Source organism: Onychostruthus taczanowskii, unplaced genomic scaffold, assembly GCF_017590055.1.
Source record: "Onychostruthus taczanowskii isolate IOZ18803 unplaced genomic scaffold, ASM1759005v1 scaffold9, whole genome shotgun sequence".
Taxonomy (NCBI): Eukaryota; Metazoa; Chordata; class Aves; order Passeriformes; family Passeridae; genus Onychostruthus; species Onychostruthus taczanowskii.
This window is the reverse complement of record NW_024506993.1, coordinates 15,722,049-15,739,493: the sequence shown is the minus strand read 5'-3', so window position 1 is coordinate 15,739,493 and position 17,445 is coordinate 15,722,049. Positions and strand designations below refer to the sequence as shown.

Genomic DNA, 17,445 nt, shown 5'->3' with positions numbered 1-17,445 from the left:
AACTCTTGTTGTGTGCTGCGCAAGCAGGCAGGAGTGTGTTTCTGTGCGAACGGAATTACTGCAGCATCTGAGCCATGCTGGATTGAGATGAATGCTGAAATAGGAAGAAAATGTGTATAAATGCTTTATAAACATGCTAAGAAGACTGCTTCGTTTTAGCCTTAATGTGGCATCTCTTTCCCAAACAGAGTAATATCTGTTATAGCTCTGACACAGATACTGCTTTACAAAAACATCCCCCAAACCCAAGAACAAAATTGCATATGAGTCATGTGTAATTTGACGACGTACATTGTCTTCTTGGCAGAATTATTTAGCTTCACTTGACTATAAATTAAAAAATATTTCACATGCCAGTGGGTTTTTTTGTAGGACTCACTAAGTTTAATGCCTAAGACCCCTTATAAATGAAAAAAACCCTTTGCTAGAAAAAGAGATTGCCTTTTTTTTTCTTAAATCCTTTTGCAGCCCTACCCATAAAAAATCTGCAGTCATTTGTGATACGCAAGAATTACAAACAGCCTGCAAAGGGAGAGAAGTTACTTTTCCTTGATAAAACCTATCTCGTGTCAGCAAACTGAGAACACTTCATAATTTTTCCCATGCAGGGGTGTTGCAGACTCCTTTTCCCTAAGATTTCCACGTGTCCTGTGTTGCCCTGTGCTCTGGTGAGGCAGTGTGACCTGTGGGTGCTGTGGCTGTGCTGGGGCAGCTCAGGATGGACTGCCCAGATGGGTCACCTGGGGCTCTGTTGGGCTGACCAGTTCAGGTTCTTTGCTGCTTCAGGTAACTCTGGCAGGTGATACTGTTCCAAAAATACCTGCTCAAGGTGGAAGTGGTTTTGTCCTCAACTGTAGCTTTGCAGTGGTAAAAGTGAAGTTAGTAGCTCTGTGTTGAGTTTCTTGGCTAAACAAGGTGAACTCTTTCAGTCTCCTTTGGCTGCTGTTTTTTTTTTATTTTTTTTGCTTCGTGCTGCTGATCTTTATCTGCACTACATTTAGTCTTTATCCTTCTAGAAGGTGGATGAGCAGAACTGTACACACTTCCAGTGGAGGACTCAGCAGGTTTGTCTACAAAATGACTTACAGTGTTAGCTGTTTTTAGTGTGATTTTCTAAAAGTTGTAGCGACTGCTGTTGTCTTGGGAAGAAGAAATCTGTTGAGCTGTGCCAGGGTTTAGCTGTCACAGGGCTTTGAAGAGCCAGTTCTTTCAGTCTGTGCAGTACAAGGCCTTTGAGGAGCAGTTGTGTCTGTGTGCAGCCTACTGAGCAGGCAGCTTTTAGAGCTGGTGGCACAGGTGCAGCCGAGGTAACTGTTCTGGTGACCTTCCAGAGGCACACCTGAAGGCACTGCAAGTGCAGGTTGTTATTAATAGCTGTGGCTTGCCTTTTGTGGTCACTTGTGAGGAGTTTTGTCTGTGAATAGGTTGAATTAAAGCTGTTCTTGGCATTGGATGTTCAGATTGTTGTAACCTCTGAATCAAGCAGAGGGCTGTAAACATGGACATAAAAAACAAATAGCTGAGTAGGCCCTAGTGAAAGTTGTCTGGGGAGGCCAGCAGAGGATGTTTATAGTGAGAGATAAATAGTGAACTTCCTGTGGTTAAACATTCCTCCCCCACTACAGTTAAATGCTTTGTTTCCCTACAGCTGCTGAAATTTGGTCATTCTAATAAATGTCATTTGCTGATGATACAGCAGTAGAAATGTACATTCAAAAAAAAAAGCATCAAATTATTATCTCTGCTGTAAAGAGCTGTACCCTTTGAGCACATGCTGCTTGTGTGTATTTATGCTCCTAATGCTAGGAACTGAAAATAGGAGAGCGAATGAGGTGAGGATGGTGCCTGAGGAGCAGGATGGGAGATGGGATCCTTGCTGTTGGCATCAGAGCTCTAGGAAGCAAAAGGTGACCCTGAGGAAGTGGATGACAGAGCAGCTCGGAACAGCTGGTGGCACCAGGCTGGCCAGGGGACTAATGAATTCTGAATACCTCGCACCAAGGTGATGGTAAAAACTGGCAGTTTGGACAAAAAAGAGGAGATACAAATTAGAAGATGATGGACTTGTTCAGGTCTAGAAGCAGATGCTTTTCAGGAAGAACAGCAGGATGGGAAACTCATCCCTGTGGGATGCCAAGAAGGGAGACTGGCTGTCATAGTTGATTAAAAAGATACGATGGATTAACAGTGGTTGACGTGGATAAGTGGTGGGTAAAACACACAGGGCTAACCTTATTTGGAAGGGTGGTTGTGTTGGCTTGAAGTCAGAGATATTTATGTATGAGCCTCTAAATAGTACAGGATTTTTGGAGAACAGGCCTTGAATTGAAGGCCATAGAAAAACTGCAAGAACACTTAGTAAACTTCAAATCTCTAACAGTAACAGCTTGATACAAAAAACATCTGTCGTTAACACATATAAGGAAATAACAAAATCTAATTCTGGGTCAAAGGAAAGGACAGTTGATAATTTGTTTGGTAGTAAGTGAACCTGGAAAATATCAACTCTTGACTCGGATTTCACAAGATCCAAAAGAGTTTTGAGGGCTGATGAATTGCAGCACAGCTCATCTAGATTGTTCCATGTCCCAGTTTGGTTTCACAACCTTCTTTTTTGCATTTGCGTTATTTCACAATAGAGGCAAGAAATAAACATGTAATTTCTTTCTCCTTGACTGGTAAGTCTTAAACTTCAGCAGGGTAGGGAGTCATAATTTTACTCTCGAGCTGCAACTTGCTGTGTTGTTCTAATGTTTAAGAAATATTAAACTGGGATAATGACTTTGCTTCAGTTGCAGCATTTCATCATTTGGCCATTTTCCCTCACTGACTGGTATTTTGGGTGTGTTTTTTTCTCTGTTCCCTCTCTTTGGCGATGCTGTTTATAAACATGCACTCTTAAATGCATCTATCACAAGCATCTGTTTTAAAGAAAAAACTGACTGATGTCTTAGGGCATCTTTAGCAAGTGATGGTGTACAAGCTGTAAGTTTTGTTTTACTGTTCCACAAAATTAGTGTTGATGACATATCCACAGGTTGAGGCTGTCAGAAGCCCTTAGGAGTTATATATGCAAAGGAGTAGTGAAAAATGAGATTGTTTTCTGGAGACTGGACCATGTAGAGATATTTCTGAAGATAAACCAGACAATCCAGTGGTAAGGAGTGGAGAGAAAGCTGCCCTTAGGAACCTGCCTTGGCTCTAACTCACTCACCTGTAACTCACACTGGAAGTTTTTTAATATAAATTGAATGGTGGTGAGGTGCTGTGAAAAGGGGGATTGGCCACTGTGCCACTGGGATATATGTAATTTGTGGTATGTTTGGCTATTTTTATCAGCCTACTTCCTTGTGTCAAACTTGCTTGCATTTCTTCAAGGGAAAATGTAAGCCATGAGACACTGATATTGAAAATACCTCCGTGGAATGACTGTTTCTCCCTGCTTGCAGTGAGTGTTGGCAATGTTCTGTTGAGAAAGCTGTGGTTTAGATAAAATGAAGGATAATTAATTTATTTGGAGTATTTGTTACATCCATTTGATACATACCAGAACTTGGCATTCTGTTCTGGTCTTAACTTTTTAATTCAGCTAATGAGCAAAATTAAGCCTTGTTAATTACACAGCATCATAAGGAAGGAAATAAAGTCTGCTGTGCTGAGTCTTTATGTGTTGAGAATGCTACACTGAGGTACAGAAGAAGCAAAATAGCTGCTTTGTGTGCTTTTTAGTCCTGCCACTTAGCTGTGAATGGGCTGTTTTGGCCAGCACAGGTGCCTTTGGCTTCTACTTGACACTGCACAGGTGTGTTTGTCACTGAGTGCCACCTGTGCAGGTGGTATGAGGCTGAAGCCATTGGTGGCCATCTAATCCAGAACACCAAACATTTCTTTAGTGTCCTGAATTTTAGACCATGAACTGCCACCCTCTTGTTAAGGACAAGCACTGAGGGGTGGCATGTCCTGCAGCACCGTGTCCTGTGTAATGTTGCTTACAGGGCTGTGGCATTTTGTAAAAGCAGATTTGGCATCGTTGGCATCAGTGATGTTCCTCCTTACAAAGACAGGGGCATCTGTCTTTATAGAATAAAAGCACTCTTGGTCAGCCTGGCACCTAGCAAGAGCAGGATTGCTGCTTGTTTATTGGGATATTTCTCTTGGTTTCTGCTCTGTGGTTACTCACCAGAGTGATTGGAATAAGGGGTGAGATGTATCTGTTGAACTGGACAACGTGGGGTTCTAACAAAGGCAGCTTTGCTAGTTTTGTACTTTCTTTGAGGAGATATATGTAAAAATGGAGGTGGTAGCAGACTGGCACACTGAATGTCCCTCGTGCATGTTGCAGTTGTGTTCATCTAGTTTGCTGCTTGGTTAGAAAACCATGCAGGCAGTAGGACTTAATTTAGAAATTTAGCTGTTGATATAATCTGTGAAGCAGCCATTTAATTTAAGTGCTTTGCAGGTCTCTTCATGGAAGCTTCCCAGACTTCAGTTTTACTCCAGTACAGGTTTGTCATTGCATTACCAGAAGACAAATATTCTGTGAGAAGGTGAAATTTGTATGGCTGAACCCAGGACCAGAAAAAGAAAAAAAAAAAAGAAAAAAAAAGAGGTCCTCTAAGAACAAAAAGTTGGCAAATTCTGCTTGGAATGGATAGAAAAGCCTGTTGCAGCACAGTTCCGTGCAGAGCAGGAGGAGTTTGGGCTGTGTATGAAGCCTTTCTGTACAGATCCTGGTTTGTCTTTACAGCTCTTACTTCACTGCTTGTACTGAAATATTGTTCAAAACTTGAGCTAAGTGTTTCAGGTGAAGGACCTTTTGAACAGGCTTTGACGAAAAAGGTCTTCTCTTAAAATGTCTTGGGGCCCAGGGGTCTCTCTCCTCTCAGTATTTTACTGTACTGTCCTTAAAGCTGGAAGCAAGGCTGTTAACTTAATAAGCACTGTGCTCTTGGCACTCCACAGACTTTGTTGTTTCCCTAGAGACTTCCTTCACCCTCTTGGAGAGGGGGTTCACAGCCTGAAGTTATGACAAAGAGGAAAAGAAATTATTAACATTCTTGTTTATAGGCTTCTGCACAGAGGAACTTACTCTGAGGGCTTTGACCAGTGTCCTTCCAGAGAATTGGTCATGTTTGGATGGATCTGTTTTGTTTGCATTTAGTTCCCTGTAGCTGTCATTACAGGGAGTAGTTGACTGTTTCATGGATTTGAGATTGGGTACCATTTTACCTCCTCTCCCTCATGAAAAGTGGTGTATTTTTGATGTTCTTTGTTTTGTGTCTTCCAATGTGCATTTTAAAACACCACATCTGCCTTTGCTAATCTGCTCTGTTACATGAACTGTCTGCACCAGATTTATGCAAGTGACTTTGTGGGATGGGAGTTAGGGAATTTTGAGCAATCACAGCCCTTTGTACAACAGTTAGTTCAGTTATGCCTTACAGCAAATCACTGAGATTTGGTCTTCTGGAGTACATTGATGTCTCCTCTGTCAAGGCACTGAGGAAATTGTTACACATGTGGATTGTATAGAAATTAATTCCCTTAAAAATAGAGGGTGGAGGGAGCTGGTGGTATCTGCCTCACTTTAATATCTTCTTTCTTTTTAGGGAGTTCCTTGTAGCTGTGATAGATTAATGCAAGGTATCCTTAGTTTTGTGCTGTTAAAATGTTCAAAAACTTGTGCTTTGAAAGGAAATGCCTCAAGGTTTTCAGATTATACACACAATTCCTTCAGCCTCCTAGAGTGTTGAGGTTTTTTTTTTTAATTAAATGCTCTGGCTTTGATTTAGAGTGTGTACATATATCTATAATTATACATACAATTCCTTCAGCCTCCTAGAGTGTTGAGGTTTTGGTTTTTTTTAAATTAAATGCTCTGGCTTTGATTTAGTGTGTGTACATATATCTATGTCAGATTATTGTACTTGATTGTATAGAGTACTTGTCTTATTCTTAGTAACAGCCAAAATGAGCACTGCTCAGGAGAGATTTTAGTGTTAATTATACTTAAAGGAGAAATAATCAGTAGTGAGTAGCATGTCTTACTGTAATGTATTAGGATGCATTTGTCATACTTGTTTTGCTCAAAATCAAGAAAAGGTTGACCAATGTTTAGGTGTTGTCTTAAAATATAAGAATTATTTTAAAACTGTACACCTTGCTGTTTCCTTTCAATGCAAGCACTGAACTGAGGTACAGAGGGGCATAAGACGTCAGTTACCTTTATTTTGGTATTGTTTCTGTGTGCAAGTACACAGGTTTCTTCTTTCCTGCCCATTTACACCTCACATGTCCATCATTGCACTTCCCCTGGCTCACCCTTCCAAAATGCAGCGTAAGAAGGGTGGTCACTGTCCTGCTGTGGAGCCCCCAATGGTGAGGCACAGTGCATGAGCTGCTGGGTGGGCACCTTGCTGGGGAGCTCTCCGAGAGGGGCTTTCCCCTGCAGCAGCTGCAGCCTTTGTGGGAGTGCTGTTGGTAAATCCTGTTCCTGTTTCTCTTGCAGTATGTATGACCAACTGCCCTACTCTGATTGTCATGGTGGGTCTCCCAGCAAGAGGAAAAACCTACATTTCCAAGAAGCTGACACGCTACTTAAATTGGATTGGAGTGCCCACGAAAGGTGATGGCTTTAATTTTGTTTACATCAGAAGGACAGGGCACAGCGTTGGGTGGTGTATGAACCTGATTTCCAGTAATTTTGTTGCCAAGTTTGACTACTTAAAATCCTTCTGCTTTGTTAATGTATTTTTAAGGAATAACATTTACAGGCACGTTGCTGTTTATGTGTTTAGTCAAATTATGTTGACTGTTCTTTTACCTTCTTGCTCTACCAGGTGCCTAAATCAACCTTTTTCCCTTGTCATGAAACATTGCCCTTTTTTGTTTATTTATTTTTTCCTTGTTTCCCTTTTCCTTTCTTCATGTAGGTGAAAAGGAATGTTGTTTACAAGCAGTTGAGCAGTTCTGGGTTAAACTTCCCGACTTCTCCATCTTTTTTTTCTCTGTGAACTTTGTGCTACTTGCAGTTCTTTCTGTTTGTGGAATGACTTGCAGCTCTTTGTCTAAATACTAAGAGCCCAAAGACCAGGCAGCCAGTTGCCACTTGTTATCACCTCCTTAAAGATTTCTGTGTGTTTTGGGTAGGAAATGGCTCAGATTGGCTGTGCCAAGGACCTGCCTGGGCTCCTGTGCTATCTTGTGGGCCCAGTAAAAACAGCGCCTAAGTGCATTTGAGGTTCTGAGCAGCCACCTCCCCTTCCTTCTCCTGTCCCTCTGCAGAAGAGCAAGGCACATTTGGTGTGCTGTGATTGTGTCCAGTGCAGAAATAGCAGCTTTATGCCTAGTGAATAATTTAAATGACATTAAACATGTGAGGTCATACTAATGTGTGGAGTTTTGGCTGGCTGTTCAGAGATGTATTTCCTAGCCACTCTAAGAAGTCAAGATGAAAAATTCTGGCCTATATTTAAACTGCGTTTTGATTCTAGGGTAAAGCTTTTCGTGTGGGTGTTTTCTTACATTTTTAGGAACTTGTATAATGTGCTTTATTTAGAAGAGACATTATGGGGGATATGTTAAATTGTTTAAGTATGAGAGTTTACAGGATTTAAGTTATCACTTGATTTTTACTGTTTTCACATGGTTTAACCCTTCTGATGACTAGTACCAGCTTGTTCAGAGTTCAGTTTTATCAATTAGGCTGAAATGGAATAACAATCCAAGTAGTTTAGCATATATCCAAGGTGACAAAATGCTTTGTATGTTAGATACACGTGTAACTTAAATTTATGGGATGTATTATGTACAAATGTCATTGAGTTTGAGCTCTTCACTTTGCGATCTTTGACAAGCAGAAGTCCAGTTTTGGACAGCAAGCAAGATACTATCCACATCTGGCTCATGCTTTGTTGAATGTATCCCAGATATTAATTTTACTGTAGGTGGGGTTTGGCTCAGCTGGTAGGAAAAATTCTGTGGGTTACTGTGAGCAGCACATCAGAACACACACACACTTGTGCTTGATGAAAAACAGGTAGAACATTGCTGCCTGATTTTACAAAATATACAATATAAAGTTGCCAGATGAGTCTCTGTCCTTGGTTGCTGAGTATTGTTTGTTAGAAAGGGTGACTGAGATTTTCTCAGAAAACCACAGAGCCTTTCTGTTTGTGTCTTCAGTGAAGCAATTTTACTGAAGTCCGTGTGAAACACCTCACTGCCTGTCTGAGGGAATAGATGACATTTTTCCCGGATTCTTCCAGTTGGTGGGACTGAACTGATACAGGATCAGTATCAAGTAGCCCTAACATCTGCTACCCTTTGGCTCTTAATGTCTTAAAATTAGTGTGCGCTTAATTTAGCAGGAGTCCTTGTTCTCTGAGACAGATGGTTCAAATTATGAGGTTATGTAAACCAGAGAAAAAATAAATGCCATCTTTTCATGTAATGTTAAACAAGCTGGAGAGTTCAAGAACAGAAGGTGGAGGTAAATAGCCCAGGCTTTTGGTGATGGTTAAATCATTTCAGTCATTGTTTCTGTGTTTTTTTCCTTCCAAAATCTTCTGTTATATAGAATGTGAAATGGTTCAAAGTGCAGGGGACTTTTATCTGTGCTTTTTGAAGGAAATGAGGTCAATTAGATGCCTGAATAGAATTGTGTTGCAATGTGGTTTTGAGAAACTAAGCCTTGGAAGCTTTTTTGAATAGTTGTGGTTGTGATACCACTGAGCTTTGGGAAACTTTTCCATAGGTGTGGCTGCTAAGAATAAAGGCTGGAGATTGTCCCACTAGATAGCACTTTTTCCTCTGCTGTGCATGCCCCTCTGGCAGTAACTATTCCTTCTCATAAAATTAGTTGTTTTTTACAAGGACCCACCTTTTGATGTAGCCACTGTGGCCTGTGCTTATTAAAACCATCACAGAATAACCTGGATTGTTCTGTAATCCATGTCATGATGAATTCCATCAACACTGCTGAGCTCAAACAAAGCTTGACTTTTGGGGAGAAAAATAACTTTTATATCTTTATCCTATGCCTCCAGTCCCATCAGCAATCTGTATACAGCAGCTGGTTCATGAGTTTTTCTGTTCTATGTCTTCTTTCTTAACTACAACCTTGTAATTGAGTCTACTGCTTCTTTTCCTCTTTCCAGAAATGTAGCCTGGCAAATAGAGTTGTACCTTGGCAGCATCTCACACAGAATACTTCAGTGTGGTTTAATGTTAAAAGAAACAAAACCAAAAGCTTTGCAGTTCAACAGAAAAAACCTGTAGGTCTGGAGCAACTCAAACATTAATTGCATTTCAGAGGCCTGCTTTCACAGCCATTGAATGAAATTAATTAGGGTTCAGTGCCATTCTGCTCTGGGGCAAAGCAGAAGTGTCTTGCCTTAATCCCATACCTGATATTGCAACCTGATGTTGTGTTTGGCCATGGACCTTTAGCACCTTTGCCCAGATAAGGAGGAGATGTTTTGTGACCACTGAGGTGAGATTGTTTCATACTTAGGATGATTTTTAAATGATCTTTTTTTTTTTTTAGCCATTTTTTTTTTTTTTTTTTTTTTTTTTTTTTTCCCAGTAAGTGGAACGAGGGTTGTGAAATACTAATCCTTAAGGAATAGAAATATTAGAGCAGGGTTCTGAAAAAATGTTTTCACGAAGGGAATTTTAAGTTTTGTTTACTTAAAGCAAGATTGTGTAGTTCTATTTAGAGCTCTGCCTTGTGCTGAAATAAAGAGTTGTAAGTTTTGGGAGGTGCAACTGTTTCACTGTACATATACATAGAAGAAAAAGCTAATGATAATAATTTTTTATTAATACCAATAATCATTACTAGTCCTTTATAGACTTTGAGTAACTCCTGAAAAGGAGGAAAATAATTTCTTTTTGTTGTCCAGGCAAACTGGCAGACAAAGGCACTACAGAGTGGCCACTGAAGTAGGGTGACTACAGCCCAAATGTCCTTCAGCTGTTTCCAAGATTTATTGCTGTCTTGCTATTTTAAACCTCACAAAACACAAAAAGAAGTATGGTAGATTGGCTTCTTACAGGCCAAGTTATTTTATCTTTGCAGGAAGTTTGGTTTCAAAGTTGTCATAACTTTTGTCCTTTTCATGTGCCTGTTGTTGGCTCCTGCTAATGCTGGTTTCTCTTGGCAGAATTTAATGTTGGTCAGTATCGTCGAGATCTGGTGAAAAAGTATAAATCCTTTGAATTCTTCCTGCCTGATAATGAAGAAGGCTTGAAAATCAGGAAGTAAGTTTTGATTGTGCTTGGGACACCATGCTAATTGTATTAAAAGGATATCCTGTGTAATTTGCTCTTAGAGGTTGCATGAAGTTGCATTTTTGTATGATCAAGAAGACCCTTAGGGAGACTGCAGGAAAAGACATTTTAGAGAAGGTGGAATAGTGATTGCTTTAGGCTGATTAAAATTTGGGGATCCTTTTTTCTTGATTGTTTCATCTCAAGCATCAGAAATGGAAAGAAGTCCTTCTTGATTCCTTTTCATTAGAATGTGGCTACTGTTACTCCTGTAGATACTGTAGGATATTTTCACTCAAAAGCTATTTTAATGGGTAGTTATAACTTTTCCAACCTTCTTGTAAAGTAGCAGCTAATATATGTGACTCTTTCTGCTGCGTAATTCCTAAAATCCAATTTTAGAGCTTTTGTTTGCTTCATTAAGGAAAAAAAACATCTAACTGCTTTTCTTTTTGATCTGTAAAGTGCAATTCCAGTTCATCTAGAACACTTTGAATGTATTCACCATTATCTGTGAAATCAGTGAGAATCAAACATGATAATTTTCTCCCTGAAATTGTGGGTTTGGCCACCATGCAGGTGCCTCATTCAGTCCCTCAATGCACAGCCTCAAAAACTGCCATATTTTGCTAATGCTGTGCAAAGCGAGGAGAGAACCAGAGTTCTGTGTCCAGATGTAGCAGTTGAGTCTCTGCTCCTGCCTGGAAAGAGGCTGTGCTTTAATGCGGGGCAGACCTTGAGAAGAAAGGTCAGAGCAAGACGGAGCTGCTTCTTTCCTAGAGGAGATGAAACAAGGCCTTTTGATTTTCTTGGACACTCACTGTACTTTTTAGTGTGTTCAGGAAAGCACTTAGAGCGTGCAGTGTGAAATGAGAAGGAAATGAGAAATCTGAGATGGATGGAAATAATATTTAGTTAGGCTACTTAAAATATGGACTGTCTTGTTCTTAATTCAACTTCACCTTATGCATCAAAAATATCTGGACTTTCTTTTGTGGCTGTCCCTTGCCTTGTCCCCCGTCTCTCTTGCCTTTCTCCCCTTCAGCAGCATTGAAGAGAACAGCTTGCATAAGAACCTCCCAATCCTTGGGGATAAAGAGCAGTTTACACTACCTTTTTCTGACCGGTAGAGCCAAACCTTTTAATGTGCCTCTGTGCCACCTATTAGGCTAAGTGGTGAGGGATGTAGCATGAAATGGGCTGTGTGAGATAATCTGCCTGGTTAGCAGTGAGTAAAGAGGGTTTGTATTTATTCAGTGAAGACCTGGGTGATGAATCTCAGCTCCTGACATCTGTTAACTGTGCTAATGTGGAAATACTGTCAGGATCCAAAAGCCTTCATTTCTCTTTCAAGATAAAGCTCTGCTTCCAGAAGATGTAAATAGGGGAGTTACGAATTTGTGTCTGGAATCAAAATTCAGGAGTAATGTAGGGAAGGGCTGTTGAAATGGGCAGGCTTTTATGTTGGTACTGCAGAGAGGCTGTACTTACTGGGAATAAATGGGGCTTTGTTCTGCTAACAAGTAAATCGTGTACAATGTTGCCCTCCAGCATTACTGATGTGTTAGGAATCATAATGGACTTTGAAGATAATGCTAGTGCTGGGGACATAGGGAAGTTGCATATTCATGTGTTCTTGTCCAGATTTAACACAAGTGTAAAGTATGTCAGGGTGGGGATTTTTGGTGTTTGTGTCCTCAGCTGTCTCCAGTACTAATTACACTGGGTTGGTGACTGCAGTGGGATGATATTTCACCTCAGTCACTAATACTTTATGCTACCTTTGTTTTGCTCTCTGTTTTAACAAATTTTTTCTACATAAGCAGTTTTCACTGCTTGTGAAGTGAAATAGCTCAAAAGAGAGTAAGTAGATTACTGAAAAATACTTTCCTCTCCAACTTAGTGCCACAAGGTAAAGGCCTTAAGTTGGTTAATTTTGTTTCTTATTTTGCAAATCAAATTAAGAAGCAGTTATGTATGAATAGGTAATTGGGAAAAGCATTCAGTTGCAGGGATGTTTCAGTGGTGTTATTTTAGATCAGTGGAAGTGTATCGTGGTCAGCAAAGTAGATGGGTGTTCTGTGAGCATGTGTAGCTGTGTCAGTGACACAGAGGAGCAAGGTGGCATGACCACATTTCCTTACTGTAGCTTGGCTGGCCTCTGTTGGCTTTTTCCCATGTTTGGAGGGAGATGCGTGTTTCTGAGATAAATGATCATAACATTTTCAGGGCCCTTTGCTCCCTAGTGCATTGACAAAACGCCTTTATCTAGCATTTGACTGTGATTCTTTCCCTCTGAAGACAGTGTGCCTTAGCCGCGCTGAACGACGTCCGGCAGTACCTCAGCGAGGAGAACGGGCACGTGGCTGTAAGTTTCTTCTTGGAGACACCTTCTTGAGGTGCCTCTGCACTAAACTCTGTGTCTGCTGGGTAATGCACAGCCTGAGTGGTGACAGCAGCTAGCCAGCACACCGGATTTCATTCCTTTGACAGTTAGGTCTGCCTTGTTGCTGCAGTGAAGTGAGTGCTGAATTTCAGGCTGATGGTGCCATATTGGGCAACTGCCTTTGATTTGAGGGGTTAGCTGAGGGGTGGATGACACCAAGAAAAAAGTCCACCTTCTCTCCACATTACTATAGGACAGTGTTCCACAATGTACCATTAAACACATCTGCCATTTTGCTTGCATGTCTGTTTGGTAGTTTAGTGTTCCAAGTGGAAGGTAAAGACTTGCTGAACAAAAAGTATCCTCTTGGCACTTGTTACTGGCATGAGAAATGTCTGAAGAGAGCAGGAGAGACTAATAATAATTTGGTGCGTACCTGAGTGTTTAATAATGGGATGCAAAACATCAGTTCTTCCACTACTGACATTGCGTGTTGAGACTAATTTTTAAAATTTTTGTCTTAAGACTACTGACACAACTCTGGGGCTTTTATTAACTAAACAGGGAAAACCATTAACTGTAAGTTCTGCTGGATACACGAGGTAGATGTTATGCTTTGGCAAACTTCATAATTTAGTGAAACACTGATGTGTTCAGAGCTAAACTGAGTTCCTAGAAAAATGGCTGCATTGATGGTGTTATTCATGGGCAGGATTTACAGCTCTTGCAAGTTTCACACTTCCATTTTGAGCAGCCTATTGAACTGCAGCATCTTTTTTTTGGTAGTGTAAGTTCACTAAAACTTGTGCGTTAATATTTAGTGCTGATAATGGGCAAGAAGGAAGAGTCTCTCCTGTACTATGTGCTAGGCTTAAATTCTGATTTCCTTTTCCAAATCCAGAGTTCTGCTAGGATTGCTTCCAAAATATTGCTAAATTTTAGTATTTAGAAAATACTGTGTGTAAAATAGTAATGTCTTTGTTTTCTTGTTGAGCATGTTGAGATAGTGGGGGAGAGGGAAGGGGAAGTGTTTCCATTGCTTTCCTTCACACCAAGGGACTTGGAATCCATGATTTTGTTGTTACTAAGACAGTGCTTTCCACAGGCTGTGCTGCTTTTGGAATTCCTTTTCTCTCTCCCTTTAATTGTTCCTAGGTCTTTGATGCTACAAACACAACTCGAGAACGTAGAGAAACGATTTATAAATTTGGTGAAGAAAACGGATATAAGGTGAGTCAAAGCAAAGCAGTTCTGAGCTATTGCATGGCCAGGTAAGCCAGTGGTAGTTTTGCCCTTATCTGTACTCTAAGTGCACTAGCACAAGCCATGTCCTTCTTGGATGTTTAATCAGTAATGTGTTCTATGTTCCTAAGCATTGTTTGTGATTAGAAATCATTCAGTCCTCATTTTTCTCATCTTTACTGTTTGTACTGATTGGAGCTAGGCTATTTTGTGCTACAGCTTCAATTTTGACTTCCTGGACCTGTGGTCATGAGTGCAGTGTCAGAAAGGACATTTAATGTATGGTTCTTCATGCAGTTTATGTCTTTGCTGCAGGAACATGAAGGGGGTTCTGTGTTAGTTCTGTAGAAACCAAAAACTTAGTGGTTTTCTGCCTTCTGGTTTTATATTTAGCTGTTATCCAGTCATCTTTCATTTCCTCTGAGCTTAATCTCTGCAAGCCTTTGATACAGCAGAACAAAAGGCTCTTTATAAGGGAGGCTACTCCATGAGCTGGGAGGCTTCTAAAATGTTATTTCATTAATGTTAATTCCTGTTAGTGGGGCTGAACTAGCATCCTCTGCATTTGTTTCTTCCCCTTCCATCCTACGTTTTTTCTGTGGCAAGAATTTTCCACTTACAGGCATTGTTGGGGAAAAGAGCACAGAGCATGATGTGTCATGGAATGGGGAGCCAGGGATTTCTGATGAGAGGGTCTGGAGAAGCTTTCTGAGTAAATGGAGGGAGAAGGGCCTTGGCATGGAAGTGGGTGACATGCTGCTTGTGTGTTGGTATGCAGAGGTGTTCTCATGCATCTTCCTTCTTCCTCCCTTCTGTTCCTTCTTCCTCCCATTTGGACTGAAGACCTTTTTTGTGGAGTCTGTATGTGTTGATCCAGAGGTCATTGCTGCAAATATTGTGGTGAGTAAAGTTTGCTTTAATGGCTTGACATTGGGAGGTTTAATGTAGCTTAGTATTTTTGGAAGTACCTTATAAGAACTTCCAATAGCAAAACCCCCATGTTAGCTCTCATTAATGGATTTTTTTTTCCCTGTCCATGTGAATGTTACTAACGCAGAAGTTTAATTCTCTGAAGAGTAGGGGTTTTTTTTTTTGCTTTGCATTATTTTAATAAGTTGCAGACAAAACTTTTTGTTGTGTTCTCCCACTCCCTATTTCTTTAAACGTCCATGAAGAAGGGAAGAAATTTAAATACTGTTGTTCTGTCTTTTTTTAAACAGCAAGTGAAGCTGGGTAGTCCTGACTATGTGGATTGTAGTAATGATGAAGCAACAGAAGACTTCATGAAAAGAATAGAGTGCTACAAGAACTCGTATGAGACCTTAGATGAAACTCTGGACAAGTAAGTGATGAAACAGCACTGTTATTACTGCTGGTGATCACAATACTATTAAAATGTTATTTTAAGGGTTGGGGCATCCTGTATTGGGGATTAGGGCTTTCAAACCATTGTTTTAGTGGCTTGATCTCTCTCTCCTTTGGCAATTTAGATAGTGTTGACTCTGAGGGTGTAGCATGGAAACTTCCTTATTTGAGGAAAATTGGCTAGTGAGTCTAGTCTGGGACAATATTCTTTTCGATTTTCCCACTTGGAGAATGGTATTTATTCTTCTGGGATGGAACCAGCATTTAGCAATTACTCCAGACTTTCTACAGAGGTTGGTTAGCTCTTGTTTTTTTGGTACATAGAGGAGACATGAGTGATTTGTAAACATAACTTAATTGGTTGGTATGGTGAAGGTTAATTATGAACACATCAGTCTTAAAAATGTGACTTCTGAATTAATTTCCTTGTGCTTGCAAAATTATCCTGCAGATGCAGGGCTCTGAGAAGCTGTCTCAGCTACATTATTTATCCTCACGCCAAAGCATTCTTCTGGTTTTTATTAACTTTGAACTCCGGAAAATAAGGTGGGGATGAATGTGAGGAGGAGCCCCTTTCTTCTTGCCAGAGCCCAGGATTTCAGAGTAGGATTTGGAGCTGCAGCCATCCCAGGTGCTGCTGGTTTGTTCCAGGCCAGAGCTGCAGGGAAGGCTGAGCTGCATTTTAATGTAATTGAGCGTGAGCAGCGTGAAGCCGGTTCAATCGGCTCAGTTCATGCGTGTAATTCCTGTGATGGACCTAATGGCTGTGCCTGGCTGGAATAGCAGTGATTAACTCCAAGGAACACGGGCAGGAGTGAGGGTGCTGGTGCCTGTTTCTCACTACCTCTCTTTGGTTTTATCATTTTCTTGTTTTATTGCAGTGTGGTGTCTCAAACACATAGCTAGAAACCAATAATGGTTATTTTCAGCTTGTGAGACATTTTTCCTTGTGTGAATGAGAGGCTGCTTTAGAATTATAGCTCAGATAATAAAGGATAAGTAGTGAAAATTGAAATTATAAGCTGTCTGATGCTGTGATAAGGTAGTGGTGGGGTAGATTACAGTACAGTTAACAAAGGGTTGCTCACAGAGCAGTTGAGAAGATGTCTTGCTTCAGACTACTCCCAGGCTCTTCTGGTGCCCTACTTTTTCTGGAGGGATTGACTGAGATGGGTAATTAGTGACCATTCCTTATGGCCCCATGGTGCAGTCAGACAAACACTTGGTGATGGAAAGTGTTTGTAACCTGGGAAAAAAAAACCCCAAATGGTATTGTAAAATAGCTGTATATCTTATTTAGCTGTGGTAACTTAAGTGACTCCCCTGAATCTCCTTTTTAGTGTGTGGGCTGTATTTTTCCAAGAGTAGGATCTAGATTTGGACGAAATGCAAGTAAAGGAAGCAGAAAAGAAAGTGATGTGTGCAGCTCCACGTGAAAGGAATAGAGTTCATCCTGTACCTTTGGAGTACCGAGTTATTTCTTAGGACTAATGCATATTCCATGGCTAATTGAGGATTTTTTCATTTCTTTGGCTTGTTGCCCCTTTGTTTCATAAGGACAGAGAGGCTGGAAAGATTGTGGTGCGTGCTAATAGCAGCAATGTGGAACCTTACATTTTATTTTTTTTTTAACTTGCTCATGAAAGGGATCTTTCTTACATTAAAATTATGGATGTGGGAAGGAGTTACCTGGTGAACAGAGTGATGGATCACATCCAGAGCCGGATTGTCTACTACCTCATGAATATCCATGTGACTCCTCGGTCAATCTACCTCTGCCGCCACGGAGAGAGCGAGCTCAACCTGAAGGGGAGAATAGGAGGAGATCCTGGGCTGTCTGTCAGGGGCAAGGAGGTATGTACCTCCAGCCAGGTGGAACTGTGCTGTGGGCGTTTGTGATGGGCACTTGCAGCTTTCCTCCTCTACTGCCTTGTCCTCTTAATGAGTTTAAAGGACTTCTTTAGTTGTGTGTTTGGGTAGTGGAAACAGGACGGGCACTTTGTGTGTTGTGGTGTGTACTCTTTTATCTGTTGGTCTCTCTGTTGGCTAAAATTCCTTTTTAACCCGCACTACAAAGCAGTTGGCAAGTGGGCTTTATTTTTTAACTGTATTTTTGTGAAATCCTGACTAGTTGGGTAATTGGGAAAGTGTACACAACTTAAAGCTGACAGGAAAGTAAG

The 17,445-nt window shown here is 40.7% G+C and overlaps 1 protein-coding gene across 2 annotated transcripts in view; it reads left to right on the top strand.

Moving 5' to 3' along the window:
- Positions 1-17,445, top strand: part of LOC121347237 (6-phosphofructo-2-kinase/fructose-2,6-bisphosphatase 4) — a 50,981-nt gene that overhangs the window by 16,463 nt on the left and 17,073 nt on the right. For both annotated transcript variants that reach the window (XM_041425748.1, XM_041425747.1), the window contains exons 2-8: positions 6,509-6,625; positions 10,167-10,263; positions 12,574-12,640; positions 13,814-13,888; positions 14,744-14,800; positions 15,121-15,242; positions 16,912-17,119. In XM_041425748.1, the coding sequence (XP_041281682.1) occupies positions 6,509-6,625; positions 10,167-10,263; positions 12,574-12,640; positions 13,814-13,888; positions 14,744-14,800; positions 15,121-15,242; positions 16,912-17,119 (743 nt within the window). The remainder of the gene's footprint in view (positions 1-6,508; positions 6,626-10,166; positions 10,264-12,573; positions 12,641-13,813; positions 13,889-14,743; positions 14,801-15,120; positions 15,243-16,911; positions 17,120-17,445) is intronic.